This window comes from Orbicella faveolata, unplaced genomic scaffold, assembly GCF_042242905.1.
Source record: "Orbicella faveolata isolate gen_17 unplaced genomic scaffold, um_ofav_v1 contig_12, whole genome shotgun sequence".
In the NCBI taxonomy this organism is placed as follows: domain Eukaryota; kingdom Metazoa; phylum Cnidaria; class Anthozoa; order Scleractinia; family Merulinidae; genus Orbicella; species Orbicella faveolata.
In genome coordinates this window covers 16,524,315-16,547,500 of record NW_028301539.1, presented here as the reverse complement: position 1 = coordinate 16,547,500, position 23,186 = coordinate 16,524,315, and the positions used below count along the sequence as shown (strand labels likewise).

At 39.9% G+C, this 23,186-nt stretch overlaps 2 protein-coding genes across 2 annotated transcripts; one reads left to right on the top strand and one right to left on the bottom strand.

Annotated features, from left to right (window-relative positions):
• Positions 1-6,676: 6,676 nt before the first annotated feature.
• Positions 6,677-14,985, bottom strand: LOC110060463 (protein decapentaplegic-like). The gene is made up of 4 exons (XM_020767249.2): positions 14,505-14,985; positions 8,971-9,400; positions 8,446-8,635; positions 6,677-7,300 (listed from the first exon to the last, which is right to left on the bottom strand). The coding sequence occupies exons 1-4, from the start codon at positions 14,752-14,754 to the stop codon at positions 7,115-7,117; spliced, it is 1,056 nt and encodes a 351-aa protein (XP_020622908.2). The 5' UTR covers positions 14,755-14,985; the 3' UTR covers positions 6,677-7,114.
• A 1,635-nt stretch (positions 14,986-16,620) lies between these two features.
• On the top strand, positions 16,621-22,799 carry LOC110061756 (DNA fragmentation factor subunit beta-like). Its single transcript, XM_020768604.2, has 4 exons — positions 16,621-16,904; positions 17,128-17,426; positions 21,398-21,648; positions 22,345-22,799. Exons 1-4 carry the CDS (start codon positions 16,670-16,672, stop codon positions 22,550-22,552), a joined length of 993 nt encoding a protein of 330 aa, XP_020624263.2. The 5' UTR covers positions 16,621-16,669; the 3' UTR covers positions 22,553-22,799.
• Positions 22,800-23,186: the final 387 nt, after the last annotated feature.

The following is a 23,186-nucleotide window of genomic DNA, read 5'->3' as shown; positions in this document are numbered from 1 at the left end:
TGTACACAAATAAATTCATTTGAGTTATGGAACAGTACTCGTAAACGTTTTCATGAAAATCATTTTCTGCTTTCGTGAAGATCGCCCTCGGAGCACATGAAAAGTGAGACATGTCAATCATGTTTTTCGCGCCAAAAATTTACGCTCTGATTCACATTCCTGCAAGTGAAACAAGTCATCCTCTCGCGACTCACGTCGCTCGCGCTCGCCCCATGAAGACTACTTAATAAATGAAGAGATAAATAAGTCAAGGATTAAGAAAAGGTCGACTTGTGGCAAGTCTAGCTATAAACGCGAAATAACTGACCCTTCAGTTACCAGGCAGAAGTGTGATAAACATTTGTAACTAGTATTGGAAATAGGTCACACCGACAGTTGGCATTGCGTCTTTTACATGTAAAGCAAGTGTTAATTATTGAAATTGAATCTCATTTTAATTTGTGGATACATTTCGCATCTCCAAACGATGAAACCATGAGTCCCAAAATTCAACTTTACACATTTTCTAGCCAAGTATTTTAGTCAGTATTTTTCTGGGTGTTTCGTTGTTTACACCCCAAACGGAACATTGATTGTACTGCGTATAAAGCCGTGGTCAAGCGGTGCTTGATGAATAAATGAATGGACGGACGGACGGAGAAACGAACGAACGAACGAATGAATGAACTTTACAGCAAGTTCCGGAGTATTCAGTTTAAATAACTGATTGTGGGCTCTCGAACAAAAAAAAATAAATGAATAGATAAATGAATAAGAGATGCAAATTTCTACACAAATTTGTACACGTTCCAATGTCATCATGACATCATAATTAACTTAGAAATAAAAATAACGGTTTACATCTACGGGTCAGGTATGAACAGTTCCACGCGTTTGCACCCAACCTATAGACATGCTAAAATGTCGGCGAGGAAAAGCCACCCTTACTGAGCCAATAACGCGGTCTACAGTTCTTAATGTCATCTGTGTAATACAGGATATATCAGACACACCTGCCGCCAACCACATCAATGCATTGAAGGGCACAATCATATTCTGCTGGGAAGCATTTACGATGGAAGCATAACGTCAAGATCACTGACCTTGCCAACAAAATTTCAGTCTTAAAGAGATGCAATGAAAGCTGGATCGTCTGATCTGTGAGATGCTGATTGTTCGTAAAAGAAAACAGCCTGAACTGAACACCCACTCACACTCTATTCATGCGAAAGTCATTGTTTGATATTTCTCTCTGTTTTGTAATTAGCACCTGCGATGAAAAATGTTTATTCCGATCTATCATTGCTACGCTTAACTCACCAAAGAAATTATTCGCACCTCGCCTGTACATATGTAAACAAAAATTACCGTTGTTTTTAACATTAACTTGATAATGATGTCAAAAATGACAAGGAAACTCCGTTTTTTAGCGTTGGTATTCATTACATTTCTACTGAATGATGTGTTCACTTATTACAACCTTGATTAAAATGTGGGAAAACTATACATGTATGTCGTTAAAAATTAATACAGCGTAGTTGAAACACTTTTTCAGTAATCTTGGTGATGGTAAACTAACGTTAAGCTCCAGGGTCTTAGTACCGAGTGCTCGTTGGCCTAACTTTTTCAATGTGTCAGTAAACAGCTAAAGGCTTCACGCGTTGAAATTTTATTCATCAGTGTGACTTTATACTAACCTCTTTGGGTTATAAAATCTGACCATTCAAGAACATCGGCAGATAGACGTATAGAGAACGAGCTCGTGACATAGGTGGTAAGGAGAACGAGCTTCAAGAGGCCATCGAGTCTCATTCGGGAAAATTAAGAACTCAAACCAATAGCAGACGGCTGGCCCGCCTAATACGCCCTCATGCTGACCAATGCTGACCAATTCCGAAACTGAGGCAGATGCGGAAAGTCTCTTCAAATGCAAATGGCATTAATCTCTTGTGGTGTATTTTGTACTCCCGCCTACTGGGTACGTCGGTAGCCTCGTTGAAGTTCTGTTACGTCAGATCTACGCGATTTTGGATCGGGACCGTGCTTGATGTTGCGTTTTTTTGTTGTTGTTGTGTTCAGATTAAACCTTCAGTATTTAACATCTCTTTTTAATAATATTCCCCCGCATAAGCCTCCATTGTAAGCTAGTTTTACTGTCCAATCTGAGAATTCGATAATGGCTTATTCTATTTAACAATAAGACCCGTAGCCCTTGAGGGCGAAGGGTCTAATTGTTTTAGTATCACCCAACTAGTCGAACAGAAAAGGTAATAATAACGTTAGCAAATGCAAGTTGAAGAAATATTTATTTGGGAATAAAACGAAAGAAAGCGTCACGCTCGATGGCGCCAATTTCGCTACTCGATGGCTATTACTAATAGTCCCCTAGTAGCGTAGCCAATCAAAATGCAGGATTTGCATTAGTCCACATGTTGGGTGATACTAATTGCCCTTATCGTGTAGCATGGGGCTAGGGGCGTTGTTTTTGTTGTGTGTTGTATTGTTCTGTCGCAGGGCATCGAGCCATTTATGTGAGACCTTGCGAGAGCTGCTACATGACCCACAAATTCTCAAGCATCTCTCGCCATAACAAATAGACCAATTTCGATATATTAAAATTCAGCCTAAAACAATAGACCTCTGCACGAGGCTCCGGGGAATAAACCCTACAAACTCCATAGTTATTCCCCGGAGCCTCGTATTGAGGTCTATTGTTTTAGGCTGAATTTTAATATATCGAAATTGGTTTATCTAACTCTTTTTCTCGTTTCATAGCCTGACGGGTGTGGGGACACGAAGTGGGAAAACTTTGTTCCTCTTCCCCCTTGGAGTATCTCAAAAAAAAAATAGTGTGAAAAAGTTAATATGGCGATCATTGTACAGATTCTCCGAACCTGTTTACTTAAAGTTAATCACAAGTCAACTGATGAAGTCACAAAAAGCCAAAATGACGTCGCTCGTAATAAAATTTCCGCCATCTTGGATCAGCCTTAAAAGCTCCAAAACTCGTTATGTTTTTGCTGGCGTGGCGCGTGCAGATCTGTGAACCGTTAGAAAGCCGTCATTCAGTTGGCTTTTTAAAAAACGGATGAAGGCCGAAGTTATTTGGTGAAAACGTCTTTGAAGTTTTATTAACGTTGTTTCTAACGTTAACAAGACTCAGTGTCTAGCGCAAATTTTAGTTGTGAGCTCCAAAACTGTTTTACAAAAAAAGAAAAAAACACAGAATTTAAAATAAAATCACCATAGAAGCAAAATTCGAACTAAAGCAGAAATAAAGCTTGAACAAAACAGCCACCAAATTAGAGTAAAACCCCTTTTGAAAGGATGCTTGTCATACAAACGTCAAGTTAAGGTGGACGAACACAGTTTTCGCGCGCGTTTTTACTAATGCGATTCAGCGCGCGCACAAGGATTGCAAATGACAAACATGGCATCGATACAGCGATCATTTTATTTGCTGAATGCCCGTGCTATCTGTGCTATTTTTCTTCCTAACTGAACACAATGTATTGATGGCTTTAGTCTTTTAATACAAAGGCATGTTAGGAAAGGTAACGATGCAAAGAACACAGCAATTCTCTTTGTTTTTTTCTAACGGAAAGAACCCAGTTAAATGCAGCGCATGCGTAGTAAGTCAAAAAATTGCGATTTAATGCGGAATAGCTTTCACGGAAATACGCCTATTTCTCGAGAACCACTCATTAGAATTTCACGAAATTTGGCACGAAAATACTTTCAGAAATAAATAACTTGAGTACGGAAAAAAATTGAACTTTAACAGAGGAAATTTTAGATATTCCAGTCAAACTTCAACGAGGGATGATTACAACCTCATTCCCAGGGTCTCTCATCTTACCACCCCCTGGAGCGAGCGAGGAGAGACCCGTCTCTCCTCGCCTGCTCCAGGGGGCGGTAAGATGAAAGACCCTGGGAGCGAGGTTGGGGTGATTAAAGATCTCTCTATCAAATTATTATTAAAATAGCGTTAACTTGCGAGCATCGTTACAAGCTTGTTGCTTGTAAATTATAAAGAAAATCTATTGACCAGATCTTTTGCTAATAAACAAAACCGATTTTACAGGCCTGATTACATTTATTGACGTTGCCATGGCAAGGGCACACACGTCAGCTTAACTATCAAATAACTGAAGTTTAGGAAAAGTGAGACTACCGTAGATCCACTTTGTGCTCCCTACTCCTAGGATTCTCAACAATTAGATCTACCATATCTACATCAAGTATAAATCTGATAGCGTTCTATCACGAATTCCGATTCTGATTGGCTACGCTACTCACTATCTATTCCGTTGTAGATAGTAGGTAGCGTAGCAGTATGCTCTTGTTTATTTACTGGCAGCCGCTTCTTTGCGCTTTCGAAGTATCTGTAGATATCTTGACGAAGTATCGTATCGAAGTATCGTAGATATCGACTTATACTAAAACAATCGCATTTTTCGCTCTCGGTTTCTATATAGTTGACCTGGGCAGCGCCTTCGTCAACTTAATCACGCGATAGAAATCTCGAGCTCATAATTTTATCTAACCTAGGGTTAGAGATTTAGAATTTGAGGCCTAGCTAAGGAATTATTACATACACTTAAGCAAAAGAAACATGTTTAGCAAAAATATTGACTTGCGCTATACTAAGTTGGCGCGAGAGATGAATACCACTGGTGACAGTCTAGGCAGAGTGGTTAGACTCCCGGTCGAGCACTCTGGGTTCGAGTGCTAGCCGATGTGTTTGTGTTGTTTTCGTGGACAAGACACTTTTACTCTCACACCTTCTCCCTCCACCCAGGTGTAAACATGGGTACAAACGTACTTCATGCGAGAAGGGAAAGGTAACCTTGGGATGAACTAGCATTCATCTAAGCTGGAGTATGTGTATAATCTTAGTTGAAGCAGGACGCAGAATGGGGGAAACAAAACGCGGATGGAAGGAGGATTCTGGGAGAAAGGAAGAAAAACACTACCTAATCTTCCCTGACCGCCTCACAGTTCATAGCCGGAGCAGTTTTGGCAAATTGCTTGAAGTTACAACCGTCCCTATAACAGCATAATTCTGCAGCGTTTCTGATTTTGCGTCTACTACTTCTACAAATACGTTTAGACAAGTTTTGCATTGAATTAAAGCGAACCCAATGGCAGAACAACAATCGGCTAACACACTCTCTGGACGTTGTAAATAAAATTTCAAAAGACGCTCTCCGCTTTTGCACCGGACTCGATAACACAGAACCTGCTTAGATTATTGCGATCGTATTCCTTCTTTTAATTCCCTATTTTCGAACTCTTCGTGGGAGTAGAGGACATTTCCACGATAAAATAACCTTATGGTTGTTAGGTGGTTTTTCCCGCTCCAATGATTAATTACTCCGGGAAATAATTTTAATTGACTAATTCCCGCAGGAAGTCAGTTATGACGACAAGCGCGCTCTAGTTTCTGATTGGTGAACTTGTTGACAGTAATAGACCAATTTCGATATATTAAAATTCAGCCTAACACAATGGACCTCAGCTCAAGGCTCTGGGGAGTAAACCCCGCAAACTCTGTAGTTACTACCCAGAGCATCATACGCGAACTGAGGTCTATTGTTTCGGGCTGAATTTTATTACATCGAAATTGGTCTATTGACAGTTGATGAAATCGGATTACATGGAAATTGGTGGGCGTAATGAGAAAAGCCCGGTTCTTATAGCAGGCGTTCCTTCCCTTTCTTCCTTCCGTTTTTTTGCCTCACTACCCCTTCCCTTCCCCGTTTATTTAGGCCTGCAACGCAGGCTACAGACGCAGACTTCATCTGCCTTACCTTCCTTACCAAATACCACTTGATGTTTATTCCTCATGATGTGCAGATCCCGATGTAATCTCCACACTCGATACAATACTCAAAAAGGTCTTATGTATGATTTCGACACATTCTCAAAATTCACCACTAAGTGGGTAATTTTCACGAGGGCATTTTTCGCATCTGTCCAGCTTCGAGAATTTGCCCACAATAACATTTTCAATTCGCATTTTCAAAGTGAGGCTTAGTGGTGAAATTTGCTTGTATGATGTGATCATGAATGAGGGCTATTCGTTCGACCGGTTCCCGAAATGATCGAAGTAGTTTAGGAATGCCGAACTGAAAGTATTTGAATTGCTGTACCTGGGTAATTACTCAGTCTGATGTATGAGTTTCTTTTAATTTTTGCATTGCAATGATTTCCGATGTTTTTGCGGGTCACAAACAGAGTTAATCAAGTCACGACTTCTTAAATGCAGCAGTGTTCACAACTAAAATATGCATGGTTGGCAGATATCAATTACTGTTTGGTGTAGTAATCTTTAACCATGTATGGGCTTTCTTCCGTTATAAACTGTACGTGTGGCACGCGTGTTGATTTGGCGATCATTTCTGGGCTAAGGATTCATTTTGGGACTGCCGAATCATTTCAGAAGAGAGCCTTACAGCTCCTTCTTTACTGGCAGTCAATAGCATTGCGGCGACAAATTTTATCCTCCCAAGGCAAAATGACAAACTGTCATTCCATTTTTCAACTTGAAAAGATTCTCTTCACCTTTCAGACGGTAAAAGACTAAAAGAGCGGTGATGACTTCGAGTTTGAGGCTGTGTGGACTCTCTTACCTTCCCCTACCCCGGCCCCCTGCAACCCTACCCCCTTCCTCTCTGCAATCGGTCGCCCAGAATCAATTTTCTCGAGAACTATATTTTCATATTTTCGAGTACAGAATATATATGCCGAGGACAGATACGTTGCTAACCTAATCGAACACAAGTATCTCCACTTCCTTCTAAATTCTTTCAACGCTAGATATGGGAAGATCCAACACTAGTTATGACGATAAAATGTTAATTAATGCGGTGTCTATGGAAGATCGTCTCACTCAACAATTGAAAACGCTTTCAATATTAATTAAAGCGCCTTTTCCGTGTTTCCTATCTGCCAGTCCTTTCCTATTTATTAAACGACAAAAACGTATAACTTCTAAACAATCAGTGAGAAAAAAACTACCTCTTGTGCACTGCAAAGGTTTAGCATAAAATTACTCTATGAACTTGCTCGGTCGTTTCTCTGGCTGATAGGCCAGCATTGTTATCTTGCTCAAGATCACATCGGGTCAGCATCAGCGACATCCACATTCCTCAACTACCATCTCTTTATAGAAGTGCATGCTAAAGTTGTTATCATAATATTCGATAGTGCTCATTCCTGTCAGCTTTATTGGGACGCAGCACGGTTCACCACTTCCCTGGTCCGGTCTTGAAGAATGCAAAATTGCTTGCATGATGGCATAGTTGCTTGGATTTACCTTGTAAAAATAATGGAACTCGTCGGTTTTGGATCCCACCGAAGTTGATAAAGGGGAACGGTTATGAAGCCCAGCAAACTTCAAAGGAGAAAACAAGGATACTTAGAGTGTTTTTTAGAAGGTTCACGACCGTGCACAATCTTTGTTTTACGCTCATACACTAGGCATGAATTACGTCACTGAAACGTTCCTAGTAGTCTGTTTCACAGGCAGACGTAAACACCTATGGTGTTTTGCAATGCACGGTCAAGGCCAAAGGAGCGAACAAAACACAAACAACAAAGAACTTTTGTTGCGCCATTCCCCTCATTTAAATACGATCCTACATTGCATTTTTTTTTTTTTTTGAGAACTCATGACGGTTTTGAGCAACGTGAATGTTAATTTTGAAGTCATGAATGAAACATGAACTCTTGCGCACTACACTTAGTAAAGGTAAAGGTAAAAGGGACCCAGCTTAGCTTAGATAAATAAAATATGCCTTCTACTAAGTTAGCTACGGATGATTTCGATCCATCTTTAAATTACCACCATTCAAAGCGACTTGCCAAGTAGGCTTTAAGTTTGCCTACACTAACAATTTAATCATATACATTTGGAATAGGTGGAGAGACTCGCGCACAGCGAAAGCATACTGTAGAGCTTTGGTCAAGACTCACAAAACACACGTGGATTAAAGGTACGATGCAGTACTTTTTACGCTGCTAGACCATTAGTTAGGGCATGTTTACAAGGAGAGAGCCTTTCCCTAGCAAGCGGCCTAGCAAGCGGTCTAGCAAGCGGGTTACCCAAGCACTCATACATTTCCTTTTTTTTTCTTCGTCGTGTTTACAAGGCAGCCAGGGTTACCCGGGTAGGCAGGTTACCCTATCTGCGTGTTAGGGTTACCCTGGCAGGCAGATTAACTTTTTCCCTTGTAAACACTCCAGGTAGGGTTAACCCACCTACCCGGGTTAACTTTCTACTTGTTTCCAGACCCTTTGAGTGTAACCGCGCATTAAGTTGTCCCGGGTTGTAGGGTTACCCTACCTGTGAAATTGTGTTGTAAACCCAGGCTATCTTTTGCCCTCCAGCTACGGTTAACCCGCTTGTAAGGGTAACCCTCCCTCATTGTAAACAAGCCCTCAAACCCTGAAGCAACTTACCTTCTTATGCAGCGGAAACTTACAGTCTCCTCCACACCTGTAGGCGTCAAAGAACTTAGGAACAACAACACCTTGCCAAAGAATACTTTTTGAGATCTCAACCCGCATAGGACGCCTAGAGCAAGGTCCGCGGTCATGAATGGCACGAGATGGTCTGGACTTTGGTTTTAGGCCAGCCATTTGCTTATAACTGCAAAATTATAATGTATACGCTAGTTAACATAAGCTACTGGTCCTTCGTTTGAACTTCAAAGCATTGGTCCGTTAAAATTAATTTCATAGTTTTATTGGCCTCTTAATTATGCACCTATAGTGCTAAAATGGCGCACTGAGGTTTTTGAATTGCATGCTTTTAACGTTAAAAATTCCTTTGCTACGTTTAGAAGAGCCAGTTGTAAAGAGCAGTAGCATATGGAGTGAATAATGTCAAGTAGATCTACCGCGTCTCTGTTGTTCTGTCATTGTTGTTGTTATAGATATTATCGTGTACTAAAGAACGTGAGAAGCTTGACAAATCATGCTTACCTTATTCGAAATGAGTCTGCATAAATCTTTTGTGGTTTGGACTGTATTTGCACAACCAAGAGTGGCCTGTTATCTTTTGCTTCACCTGTACAGTCGAGCATCACCCTCAGAGACTTTTCATCGTCCTGGTGATTTGAGTGTATCCTAATACATACACCTTGATTGGAACGCGGGAAACGAAGCCACCTTTTCACCAAAGGGAGCAGAGGAAACACGACCAACCTAGCCTCTCCCTCCTGAATCGCAACCGATTGTAGAGGCTTGTGGTTGAACTGATCATAGAGAACAAGGTTTCCGTTCGATGGGGCGAAGGGTGGCTGAGGACCAATAGTTTTGACCATTATTCTTATTCTGGCTGACAGGATTGTCTCATCGGTACGAATATGAAGGCCGCTCAGCTTGAAAAAAATACCGTTTCTTCCAGGAGTTGCTGAAAATAGAGTGACAATATAACATAGGTGCCAGCTTGAAAAATCTTATAACTCTGTCCATGCTTTATACCACGATTTATGTGACCAGTCCGGCTCAATGCTACTTCTGGAAAATTCATGAAACGATAGCGTGAATTAACAACATGGCGGTTGTCAACTTTTCCCTTGTGGAATCAACAACTGAGTTGTGGATTTGCCTTTTTCAAGTCTTACTGGAGTGCTTTACTTTCCTGTTAGTAACACAATTACAAAGAAGGCACTAATGCGGCGTTATGCGTTATATTGAGGAAAATGGTGGCAACATGTGTGAGGCAGTGAAGTTTTGCTTTCGACATGCATGCATATGCATTTTATTTATTTTCTTTATGCTTTGATCAGCTTCAATGTACAGTATCTCTATCGTGAACAATCATCATGGGCCTTGAAAACATTAAGAAATGTTCTGCAGTCATTCTCGTTGCTTTGAGACGAGACTGCTTGTAACCATGTTGTAACTGACAACGGTTTGGCCGTCTTTTCCTTCACTTTGATCGATAACTTGCCCGGGAGGGGAATACTCCCTTATATGAGCTATATAAAAAGGTAGTGCGGCCCCCCAAAATATGGTTTTTCAGCCGTTTTGGTCATAAATAGGGTATCGATTTTGGCCATTTTGGTCATAAATAGGGTATGGTTTTTCTACTCTAACCTTGAATTGGGTATGTTTTTTAGAAGAAGCTACTTATTCATCAATATCGATAAGACAATCAACAAAAGCCCCTCAAAAATTATGTTTAGGGCAACTGTGTCAGCCGCAACGGTCATAAATTGGGTATCTAATTTTTGGTCTGGCCATTAAATAGGGTAGGGAAAATCGCTGGTTTTGGTCATAAATAGGGTGAGAGTTTTGGGAAGCGGGCCGCACACCCCCGCCAAATTTTTTTTGGAGTATCTCCCGGGATAACTTGTTGGGTATGTAATCGACATTAAGGCCCGGTCCCCCCGGGCATCAAGGGACATGTGCATATGTGGAGGACGTGTTGGGACACAAGAGGATGTGAGTGATGCTAATTTTCTTTGTGAATCTACGAATGTCGCGGCGCACGATCATTGTGTTTCGCTTATGGAACTCGGCCGAAATTCACTCTTTTAGCCCTCTATAACACTGTAACGAAATGCTTTGTCAGTTTTGTACTTACAAGAAATGAGGAAAAGAGTATGGAGGAAATGGAGAGATTTTACGAAAGAGTTTCGACCACAAGGTATAGGTCTTTTAGATTTCCTGGCCGGCCATGTAAAGTTCCCGTATAGTGTCTGACATAATGAGCATACTGTTTGGCTTAGATAGACCCCATGCTTTGTTCTGTTTTATTTTTTTTATTTATTTATTTATTTTTTTTAAATTTGAATTCTCAAGTACCAAGGTGAAGTTCACACGATAGTGCTAAATTAGTGATGCCATGCTACGTTACTCCGTCAATCCAGCGTGAATTGTTGTAGAATATGTGGATAGCGGAACTCGCACGCAAGCTCATAGCTTTATTAACCTGAACAAAAGCTATATCAAAACTGATGCAAATAATCTCATGAAAATAGACCTCGCATCTTGAGACCCCAAATGCGTGCGATGATTGGATAAGTCATTGTTTTGGTTCGTGAAACAAAACATTTTCAAAAGTGGCATTGCGCCTAACTGGTGGAACATGATGCTGAGAGAAACTGACCTGATTACAAACTGACTTTATTCTCGCCAATATGTAACACTCAACTTCGTAAATTTGCCCAATGATCTGTCATCACACTTCAAAGAACTAAAGAACCCATTTTTTAATACACAATTGATTTTTAGCGACACCCAAGAGCTAAATAGTGTTCCTCCACGGTGGTTACGCTACGCACGTGCTCGTAGCCAGAAAAAACGTGTAAAAACCGAAGCGGCCAAGGCGAGGCAAGCCACGCTATGTAGCCCGTTCTATAGGCTTGCGCCATGGGCGCAATATTATGTCACACTGAGTGCATTACGGCATCATCCAAAACCGACACAAGAAGCTATCAGATGCAGGCGTCAGACAACTCATGCCATGTTTAACTTGTTTTATAAGCGAGTTCAGACAGTGTGATACGTTTTGAGGGAAACGTATATGCCGACAAATTGAGCACCTAAGCATCAAATGTGCAAAAGCCCGAATAAACCCGGCCACTAGAGAACCCATGTTATGTTTTGCTCTTCCTACAAACGTGTGCAGACAAAATAAAACTACGAACACATGCAACACATATTTACTTCGAGTGTGAGGAGGCTCTTTATAGAAAGGAAAAACATATGTTTTTAACTTAATACTCTTTAAAGGACGATGCGAAGCGATCGAAAATTTGTCGCCAAAGGCCGGCGCAAGTAACGAATTCAGCGACTGGTCTCTAGACGTCTGCCTGTATTGTCGAGCGTTCGTTTTACACATGAGCCTAAACAGCATGAACATCATAGTATGCAATCGCGCTTTGTAAGCAGGGCTTACTCGGAAATCTTCTATAGTTGTTAAAGATGCGATGCAAGTACGATAAACTGACTTCCAAAACTAAAGTCGATTGCATCAATCGACTCTCGAGTTTTAGCCCAGACAGCTCTTGAATCATACTACTGACTTTGTCTGCTGCCATATTCAAAACCTCTCGGTAAATGCTTTAACAATTCCTTAAAATAAGATAGGTGTAGCGCATAGTTTTGACATTGCTGTTCAAACACGTTTATGCCTTTCATGTACTGCTGTGGCTCTGTGAAGAGGGAGAGCTAGAGAATTTGCCGATACTTGGTAAACATAGAAATGCAAATTAATCATGAGTATGCAACCTATGAAAGTCCACTAAACATGATAATCACTTGTCTATCTGCATTTATATCATCAACCTGAATTTGCAAGTAGTTAACATTCACGAACAGAATGACTGACTTGCCAATGATGGAATAGCCTGGAACAACAATGAACTCAGGCTGGCATTGACAACCCATAGCGGTTTAGGCTAACCAAACGAAGGATTAGGACATCTGTTTAGAGGCTAGAAAAATACAGTTTTTCTGTAAACTATTCTTGGGCTACTACCCCAGTGGTGAGACAGCGGATACCATGTACTATCCGGTCTTGGGTTACGATTTTTATTTTCACAACTCTACTGTGGGAACCAAGCTAGTTGTGTTTGAGCTAATGCTCTCGGAAGATTTTATCTTCTGTGACACACCCCAGCCTTCCTGTAGCCAGCTAGTTCTAACGGGTTTAGAAGAGTGCTTGCCTAGGACTAAAAGCATTATCGCAACCTCTAAAAGAGCCGTCTTTTTATTTTGTCGAGAGACCATGAATTATGGTACAACTTCTTGTCTAATCAGTCCAAGATCAAATACTTCTCTTGGCCTTCAAGTTGATGAAGTCGAGCTGCGCGCCTCACTCGATCACGCAGCTCTCTTTCCTCTGTTTGGGTAGTTACATGCTTGTGGACATATGATACCATAATCAACTCACTTAATTTATCAATATACCTCAATTCTCTCAGAAATGCGAAGTTTCTTTGATTTAATCACTGGCTAGAAATCGGAATGTTGTCAGTAGTCTTCCTTCTTCGAAAAACTCGGCGTCAGTGTCAGCACATCATAAGTGAAAGTGAAATTTGGTTGCAATGTTCCTATGTAGCTGCCCTATATATTAAGCATGTCTCCGAATTTTTCAGTATTGAATTCCACCTGGTTTAAAAGTTGTGACTTTGTTTGTAAAGGATACCCCGAGTGTTCGAATATCAAACTTTAGAATGGTATAATTAAATATAAAGAAAACAACTGATCTTTGAGAAATCGGAGACATCCTTCTGAAGTGCAACATGCAACGAATCGTTTCAGATCAGCAATCATCATTGTCCCTATAATCGTGGTGTTAAATATTGTTTCGTTATGAAACATTCGTCATTCATTAAGCTATCAGGGAAACTGCGCTAACGTGAGGTGGTCAATAATGATACGTTTGAAGTCAGGCAGGCGTTCTCAGACAAAACAGGAACAGCTTAACTGCAGTCGTGAGTGTACCGATCTATTTCCACCAAAACGTTAAAATTAAAGGAGCGTTGGCCGGAAGATGTTCTTAAATAAAATATCACCAGATACACTTGACTACTCCTGTTTCTGGTTAGATGGCTTGTGATGGACTTAAGGAAAATTGTAAAAGTGATCTGATTGCAACAATTTAGAGACTTCATTTTGCACGTATCAAACAAAGTTGCGGAAATTGGCGAGAAACAAAGGTACAGTAGGCGAAAACAGGAAATCAACTCCGGCAAAGCTATTTTGGGCTTTGCGTTTGTCATGTTTTTACCCATTTATGTAAGTGGCAATTCGTCATTCTCAGTCAGAGGGTAAAACAAAGGAAGGCTAGAAAAAGAATTACTTCTAACACGAGGAATGATTTTCAGGAGGTCGCGCGTCCCGAATTGTTAGGTCTCGAACGGAATGAGTCATTCCTTGCAAGGAGGTCTGAAACTATAGAAGTTCGCGTTTTTTGTGTGTGATAAGGTGATGTTATCTGTTAGTCAAGGCCACAGCATATGTGTTCTAGAGAGCGCTAATGTGTTCAGTCTGCCCAAGTTATGCCAGGGTCAGTGTAAACAGCTAAGCCGCCTGTATCAGGTTAGGTATTGTAATTGAGATGGTTCCAAGCGATAAAGGTTTCAGACTACAGTATTGAATTCACTAAGGACTACAATATGAATTGTTACGAATAAAGCTGATGGGAATAATTTTTTTTCCAAACTGCTCTGTCCCATCATTTTGAAGAAAACAAATACAACATTTAGCTACAAGAAAATAGTGTTACTGTTTACATCATGACATTGATTTCAGCGACCATGATGCGAAGACATTGCTATAACTAAGGAATCACAAGTAAATGTATTTAGCTTGAAAGGAGCACCTCTGTAGCCTCTAATTAGATCCAGTTGGAACTAGAAAAAAATTTCTTTTACGAAGAAAGCAAAGTTGGCACATTCTGAGGATACGATTACCTTGAACAAACAACAAACTAACCTCCGCTTAGACAGCGCTGAGGGTAACGTCCTTAGCATATTAAACTAAGGTGGAACCAACATTACCTTGGCCCACAATGGAATGAACAGTGGCAGGGATCCTTTGTGGGTTTCCCTCCGCAGGCCCATCATCTTTGGCATATGTTCGATACAAACCCATCACAAATGCAGGAACGTCAAAACCAGGATGATTCAATTCTTTTGCCGGAAAAACTAATTCTCCAGCTGCACTTCTATTTCTCAAGGGAAACAGGGCTACCCTTTTGAAACCAAAAACAACTAGGAGAGGGAAGGTATAGCATATAATACGCAACATGATGAAGTGCTTAAAATGAAAAACGGAGGGAGCTGGTCTAAAATGGAACGCACAGGTCACGGGAAGACGTTGTTTGATGGGATGGCGAAATAAAGGTCTTGTTTTTGTCGATGCAGCCTGGATAAACGTGTATTACTCGTGTTTAGCCCTCCTTTGTATATATCAAGTTTCAAAACACAAGCTGGCAGCGAGTTAAAAACACGCCACCCCCTTGTTAGAGTAAACTACCTGGTGGAATTGAAAGACTTCCAAAAAAAGAAATTCAAGTAGCAACAACGGAAGCAATTTTGACTGATTTTTCCTAAAACTAAAACAATTTTTGCCATCAATCATGCAATAACCTCTCAGGAGAAGCCACTATATGATAAATGGAGCTGGCCCACACATTTAAATAAACAATAACTTCTAATTATGCCTCTAGCCTGGGCCATTATTTTTGAAGAATGGAACTAGAAACTACAGCAGGTTTTAGAGAAATGGTGACTTACCAGAAAAGCGCAGCAAATTCTGTTTTGGGATATGTTGCCGCTTTCCGGTGTTTATGGTAATTTCTGTTTAAAAAAAATCATTAATCGAGGCAAATGCCTTTACAGTCGACCAAGAACGAATGTATCTAGTTTACCTAACATTTTAAAATTTTCGGCCCAGAAGAAAGTAAGACTCAATTTATGGTCTTAAGTACTTAATCCACTGGGCTCAGTTGATCGTTAATGCATCGATTTTTGAGGGAAACTGGGCTGGCGCAAAATTTAAAACCTGAACATTTTTTTCTTGCAACATTATCTAATCATAGTAAAAAAAAAAAAAATAGTAATAATAATAATAAAATAAAATAATAATAAAAAAATAATGACCTTCTTAAAATGCCACGTGGCGTGTTAAATGCCGACACTCCAAATCAACAATAATAACGATAATACATGATTCACGTTACTTGCAAATGTATGGTAGACCTGATACGGCACCGTACAGAAAGAAGAGAGGCCTTGGGAACGAGGTTGGATCAAACGTTTAACCACAGAACACGGTCTAGAAGCCAAACCATTCTGGAAGTGTTAACATCAATCAGTGGTTAGAAACATTAACTGGCAAATTGAAATAATAAAAAAAAATAATGACCTTCTTAAAATGCCACGTGGCGCGATAAATGCCGACACTCCAAATCAACAATAATAACGATAATACATGATTCACGTTACTTGCAAATGTATGGTAGACCTGATACGGCGCCGTACAGAAAGAAGAGAGGCCTTGGGAACGAGGTTGGATCAAACGTTTAACCACAGAACACGGTCTAGAAGCCAAACCATTCTGGAAGTGTTAACATTAATCAGTGGTTGGAAACATTAACTGGCAAATTGAAATAGTTTTAAAGTTTCGAATGAGGCATGTTTCCACAGTCCGTACAGTCCGACATAAGTGAAGAATTAAAAATAAATAATAAAAAAACTGGTTAAAAAAAAAAAAAAATGCAAAACAAATGATTGCTTAGATTACTTAACTTTCAATTAAGGCTACCTATTCCACGCTGGCTGAAAGGATCGTGGCCTCTGGCGGGAGGTATCTACAATCCCGGCCAAACGTCCTTGGGGCACTTGGCAAAATGCCAACTGGTGGAACATTATTTTGAAGAGGAAAGTCATTTTTCAATATTCCGAGCTCCCTATTTCTTCCACCCCCCCCCCCCCCCCCCTCCAAAAAAAAAAAAAAAATGCTATGAATGACTCAACATCAACATTGTATGGGGGCTGGGGAGGGGGAGGTGAACAGAAAGACCTTATGTTGGCAAAAGCGCAAAGTGTCCCAAAACTTTTGGCCAGGGTTGTATGCACGCACTGCGCACCTATGTTTTCTGATAGGGCTGGAGACTGGGCACAAAATTAATTCTGAAAATGGCGGACAAGGTAAGCGAAACATGGTCCGCATGAAAGCTTACAAAATCCAAGATGTTAACAGAAAGAAAAGGACAGGGATAGTAGCAGACAGTTTTGCCGATCTGAAGCAGAAAGGGATGAAAAAGCTGGCTATGACCACGGACTGTAGAGTGTATCTCGAAGATGGGACTGAAGTGGAGGATGACGATTATTTGAATACTCTACCTCTTCAAACAGTTTTTGTCTTTGCACGACCAGAAGAGACTTGGGAAGGATGTAAGTAAAATGGTAGACCCTAGTTTGCATGTAGACAGTTGTTTGTTTTGTGGAGAAAGCCAATAACCCTAACTCAATTGAGGATACCAATAACCCTAACTCAAGTTAGGATACTGTAGCCTTTGTTAGCCTTAGTGTTTCACATGTGCAGCTCAATGCAAGCTTGATTTCCTGAAACACAGTTGGAAACTAATCCTTCGAACGATGTACGCTTTATCGACAGATGTGACGGTTCTCAAACATGCTACTGAGAAGATTTTCAGGGCAATGTCACAACGAGACGAGATCATTGGTCAGATTTATGATTTTATACATTGCTCTGAATCCAATGAGATGTACAGTGTCATGGTGGAGCTTGTCAATCGTTTAGAAGATAATATTAATGCAGAGAAGCGTAGTGAGGACGAAGCTTGGTTTGATGGACTTAAACAGTCATTTAACACCAAGGAGGAGTTTATGAGAGATGCAGCAAAATCAAGAGTTAGGAAGTACTTCTCCAATGCAAAGGAATCTTTTGAAAAAGTAAGTTCCTTTCTGTTGTCTGCACGATTCTTGCAATTTTTTTAAAGCACCTGGTTGGTGTACATATACCTCCCTAACCTGGGTTAGAATTAACTGGCCTGTGTAGTCCTTGGAGGTCTCCCCAAAGTTTTCGCTACAATGTACATGTACATGTCATGTATACAGTATTTATTTGTACGTAATGTGTAGCACATGGTTAGGATCCTGACTGTTAAAGCTAGGTGCCTGTTGGGGGAGTTTTGGTCACCACAAGGTGCAGACCATGCAGACTGCAGACTGCAGACTGTGCCGACCATGCAGACTGTGCAGACTGTGTACTTTTTTTTTTCTTATTCTTGTTTTTGCATTTACTTTTGACTTGCATATTTTGTGGCTCTGTTCAATTATATATCAGAGTGTTTGTTATCCACAGGCCATGGAAACTTGGTGGTATGTGACTGTTGATGTGTTATAGATTTTGCAAGGGAACTCCATTTAGTCCTAAATATGCTTAAGTAAAGCGATTTTAAAATGTAGAAATAAACTTCACTTTTATCTTGTATTATAATGTCACTCGTAACATGTGTATTTTGTACTCTTGGTGTACAAAATGTAATTCCAAATGGCTGTTGGAGTGTGACTGCAATCATGCCAAAAAAGCCTAGCACATGGGAAGATCACAGAAAACCGAATATCATTTGAAATTCTCAGCGCAGTACGGTTGCCGTGATGAGTTGATGCGATGGTTAATGTATCTGTACTTATGGCAGTTGTGTTTTTGTGGCGATTTAGACTATGAGTGGTCCCTCTTTCACTTAGTCCATTGTGTGTGATGCATACGGAAAACCTCGAGGAAAAAATTTCATGCGAGCATTTTTTTCCTCAAGGTTTACTTATGGTCACACTTAACTAAGCGAAAGAGAGAATACCCCTAGTCTAATGGCGATCCTGTATTTTGTGGAGAAAAAGCGATTTGTAGGACAAAGCCGCTTAGAGTCACCATCCTTGCTTTGTTTTATGAATCAGTTAAGAGGAGAACAAAGACTAAGAAAATCGAAAAAAAACCCATAACAACAACAACAACAACAACAAATTAGACAAAATAAATAAAACCACAACCCATCAAAAATTGACACAATATTTGCACCCAGAATGTATGTAAGTTTATTTTTATGCTTGGTTTTAGCATATTAGGACCAGTAAAGGGAATTTCCCATAGAAAGTCTCTTATTTGGGTGTGGACAAAATGTGATGTTGAGAATTGTGTTAGTGACTTTTTGTATACCCCTATTGGAGGGATATAATTTTATGCCAGCTAACTCGTTTGGCTCTTACTGATGTTTTGTTAATGTTTTTAAAACTCTGACCACCGGTAGACCATAGGGTAGGCTACAGGGTAGGCTATGGCCTACCCCATGTTTTGTCCACACCCCTATTAAACGCGTCAGTCAAAAGTCAGATGTTGAGTTTGTGCCACCTGTAGATAAATAACAAACATAAGGACATATTGAACACTATTTTGTCACTAGAAGCGAAAAAAGTGAGTCAAGTGTTAGAAAAAAGTACTCAGTCTGCACAGTCTGCACGGTCTGCATGGTCTGCGGTCTGCAGTCTGCATGGTCTGCGCTTTGGGGTGACTGGGGGAGTTCCCACCTTACTGCCTTCCAACCAAATGCTGTGGGCCACTTAACTTTGTTTTCCATAGCCAGAAGGCAAAGAAAGTCATGTCTGATAGCCTGGCGCTAGTGATTTTTCTGTCGGTTAAGTGTCCTTCTCATGTTCAGTACGGATGAGTGAAGTTTCTTGGGTATCAATACACTTGAAAAAATTACTCTACTCTAATGGGCTAAAATGGAGTGCAGTTATCATGTAACACTAGTGCAAACTAGAACAAAGATAGGCATAGTTAGTTGAAGGACACTCATAGTTGCAGGCAGTAATCTGAGGTATTTCGAGGGCGGACAAAGTTCACATGAACCCTTCCAAAGATTTTAAAATGAATATCTGCCGAGCACTTTGGAACACTTCCGACAATCACCTGAACCCTTTTGAAGGTAACCAAAGATTGCTGAAGATTACCTGAAGCTCACTGAAGACTTGAAAATTTTTTGAAAGTTTTGTGAGTACTTTTCGAATGGTTTAAAGGTATTAGAATACCAAACACACTGCAGGCTGCCTAACGAAACAATGTGTAGGTGTTAAATGGTATGTTTTTAATGTAGTATTACTACAAATTGCACTTGCCCTACTGGCTTGAGCAATTTTGTTAGCCTTCGAAAAATTTGCTTGTGCTTATGTACTCCAAATTGCACTCAAAATCATGTGATTACCTATTCAAATAACGTACCCCCAAAGTACGTTCAAGAACTGTTACACCGCTGTGAATCAGCAAGACCCCTTTGCTCATCCTCGGACAAATGGCTTTTCACTATTCAACACTATTACCTTATTACATACAGGTACAGGGCTTTCTCTCTTATGGCACCAAAACTTTAGAACAAGCTTCCAATGAATGTTAGAACAATCAGTTATATATTAACCATTTTAAAATTGAAATTGAATACCCATCTTTTTAAGTGAGCTTATAATTTGTAATTTCCTATTAAGAGAAGTAGTATTAATTTATGTTATACTATATAATATAAAGGTTAATTAACCTTTATAGTTACAATGGAGTAATTCAGCATTCATAATTTTCAAGAAGTTTCATTGTTTTTATAAAGAGTATTGAATATACTACTAGGTTTTAATCACTGTAAAGTGTTTAGGACAGAAATGTAGAAGTGTCATATTAAAGTTTATTTATTTATTTTATTTATATATTATCGTGATATTATAATTAATACGCGCGTACGTGCTAAACAGCACGTGCTAGGTAACACGATACGTCAACAATGAAATTCGAGTCTCGTTTCTGAGAAACAAGAAGTGTACTCGTCTCGCTCGCTTGTTGAAAAGATACTGCTCAGAATAAACAGTGTTTTAGCTTACCTTCTTCGTCCATCCAGCCCTTCTTGTGAACGGAGACCTGCATCCTTGGTGGCACGTTGATTTTCAGCTGTCGAACTCCTTTGAATATGACCTTCGGGGGAAGTTTCTCGCCGTTCGCTTTCACCGTTAGTGCAACTGTGAAACTCTGCTTGTCGGCACCGCATGACAACACTGGAACTGTTCTATTCCCGGTGAACTCCAAGGTTCTGGATCTCTGGTTCTCGGATCGTTGAATATTTATTAGAATCTTTATAAAAAACGAAATATGTCTCCTGAGCAGGAAAGCTGAAATTAACGTGTATGCGTTGTTTGTTTACACGCAAGTTTATCATTAGAGGTGCGAACTTTTAGCTTTTGTTTTCGTGTATATCATTAAATGTGTGACTTTTTCACTTTTGTTGAAATTTGTTCACGTTTACAGAGAGTTCGCGTGCTAATTGTGCCAAGAGAATAAAATTTTATCTTTATGAACTCTTCATTTCTTGGTGCGTCTTATAACCGAGTATTTTCACATAATTTTCAGTTTGGGAACTTTGCATGATTAAGTTGCCAAGTTTGGGGTGCGTCTTATAGCCGAGTGCGCCTTATAACCGAGAAACTACGGTATTATAACTTGATTTTTGTGTTACTCTTAATTCATGACTAGTGAATTTTTTTCAACTTCTAAATGCACGTTGGGCATTATTATATATTAACTTACAAGCAGGATCTTTTGTTTGGCAGATGCAGCATCACCATTTTGGAAGGCCTTTGAGCTAGCTCTGAATGACTCCGAGTTACCTGGAGGGCAAGCTGGGGAAACCTGTTTCCTTTGCACCCTCATGCCAACCCCATGTTATGTCCCCACTTATTTTCTACAATTAGGTGTCACTTATTTGCAGAGGGTTGGTCTTACCGATAGTGGTATTTATTCATTGGGTACCCTAAAATACTTTAGCATATGTCTGCAGGAAAGTCTTGGTTCTGGCTAACTCCTTGTAAACATAAAATCTAATTTGCAGGCATCAAAAAGAGCTCAAAACATCCTTTCAAAAACTCTGGAGCAGTTTCAAGGTGAACTGAGAAAACAGCAGTATTATGGTGACTATTTTGCTCGATCTGCAAGTCAGGAGCTGCGTCTGTGCTGTGACAAGGGCTGGTTCAGTTGTGAGGGTCCTTATAATGAAGAAAATTGTTTCAAAATGCATAAGATCAACCCATATGGCAGCAAAGAAAGGAGAGTCCTGTTTAGTACATGGAATCTTGATCATGTGTGAGTAATGTTTACCTGAATCATGTTGTTCTGGAAAATATCCATACCCATCCTACAGAGGGTTTAGTGGTTTAAAGTCACCCCCTTCCCATCTCCTGAGGAAATTCCAGTTTATCATCACACTTTCCTTCAAAAAAAACTCACAATGTAACTTGTTATTGAACCCACCCCCACCCACCCCTCCTCCTGATAATTTGTAGTTACGCTTTCTTCAGGGTGGGTAGGAGTACTTTCTGTTATTTATTTCCTTTTTTGGGGGCAGGGCAGGGGGGGGGGGGGAGAGATAGACTGTACAGTTGAAAAATACATGTATGGTATACAGAATTTGGCTTTTATCATTTGCCCATACTTGTTGCAAATAGAAAGCCTTCTGGTTCATTGAACGGTACTTTACCACCATCACTAATTTCCTGTTTTCCTTTTTGAGCTGATAAAGGTCCTTTGATCTAAATCAAATTCTTTATTATTTAGGTGTAGTTACATGGATAATTGATAAAGAGGCTTGCAAGATGTATTACACATGTACACATAACTATGTTTTTTATTGAGATAATAATTATATAATTAGAAGTATTGCTTGGTTAAAATTTGATGGCTGCACTGAACTAATCAGGTATCTTTAAAGTAATTATTATTTTCTTGCAAAAAAAAAAAAAAAAAAAAAATTGAAAACACCTCACCTGGAAACTCTTTCAGAATTGAGAAGTCTCGCCAGATTTTCCCAGCAATGATCCAAGCTGCTGAAAAGTGTCCTAAAGGAAGCCAACTGAACTGGAAATACTTTTTTGACCTGCTTTTCACTAGGAAGAATCTCAAACTGGTCCACATTGGCTGCCATGTGAAAGGAGAGCATGAGGGATTTGAATGTCAATCCAGATCTTTTTACGTGAAGTCAAGGCGGTAGCATATTGCCGTTTTAGAGTGATTTTACAATAATATAACTATTTCTAACAATTAGGATAAAATTATGTGATGATTTCTCAAAATGAATATTCATTCATTTTATTAGGGACCAAACAAAGCAAAGCAAAACAAAACAAAACAAAACAAAAGAAAGAAGGAAGGAACGAAAAAAGTCACAAAACTCGAACTGGACCACTCTATCGGCCCGTTTCTTTTATACTGTTAAAGAAATAAAGAACCTGAAACTATGCAACAGTAACAAAAATCATTTGAGAACGGGAGAGAACTTTTTTAAATTGATGGTTTGTTTACAACCTTCATGGTCTCTATTTGTACACGCACAAAAACATGAAAACATGGTGGTGTGTGCTTTATGGAAGGGATCAAGGAATAAGTCTTTGTACTCTGATGAAGACCATAGCCGAATAATTTTGCTCCCAAGGTGGAGAAAAGCGAACTCGATATGAGTCGCGAGTTGAAGCTTGGATATAATGGTAAGATTTTGAAAATTTTTGGGTGATTTTTTGACGAGATTTGTCTGGACTCCATGCGCTGCACAGGTTCCCAAAACGTGTACATGGGACCAAACGAAAGTTACACGACAACAAACACAGTACCGATCACAACTGACGAAA

Bases quoted from the DNA above. Each gene is read 5' to 3' on its own strand.
- LOC110060463 (XM_020767249.2), bottom strand. From the start codon at position 14,754: ATGTTGCGTATTATATGCTATACCTTCCCTCTCCTAGTTGTTTTTGGT. The intron at 9,401-14,504 runs GTAATGTTGGTT...CTCTATTTTCAG, and splicing joins TCATTCCATTGTGGGCCAAG to CAACTCCTGGAAGAAACGGT. The intron at 7,301-8,445 runs GTAAGTTGCTTC...TATTTTTACAAG, and splicing joins AGTTTCCGCTGCATAAGAAG to GTAAATCCAAGCAACTATGC.
- LOC110061756 (XM_020768604.2), top strand. From the start codon at position 16,670: ATGGTCCGCATGAAAGCTTACAAAATCCAAGATGTTAACAGAAAGAAA. The intron at 16,905-17,127 runs GTAAGTAAAATG...CTTTATCGACAG, and splicing joins AGAAGAGACTTGGGAAGGAT to ATGTGACGGTTCTCAAACAT. The intron at 17,427-21,397 runs GTAAGTTCCTTT...TCTAATTTGCAG, and splicing joins CAAAGGAATCTTTTGAAAAA to GCATCAAAAAGAGCTCAAAA.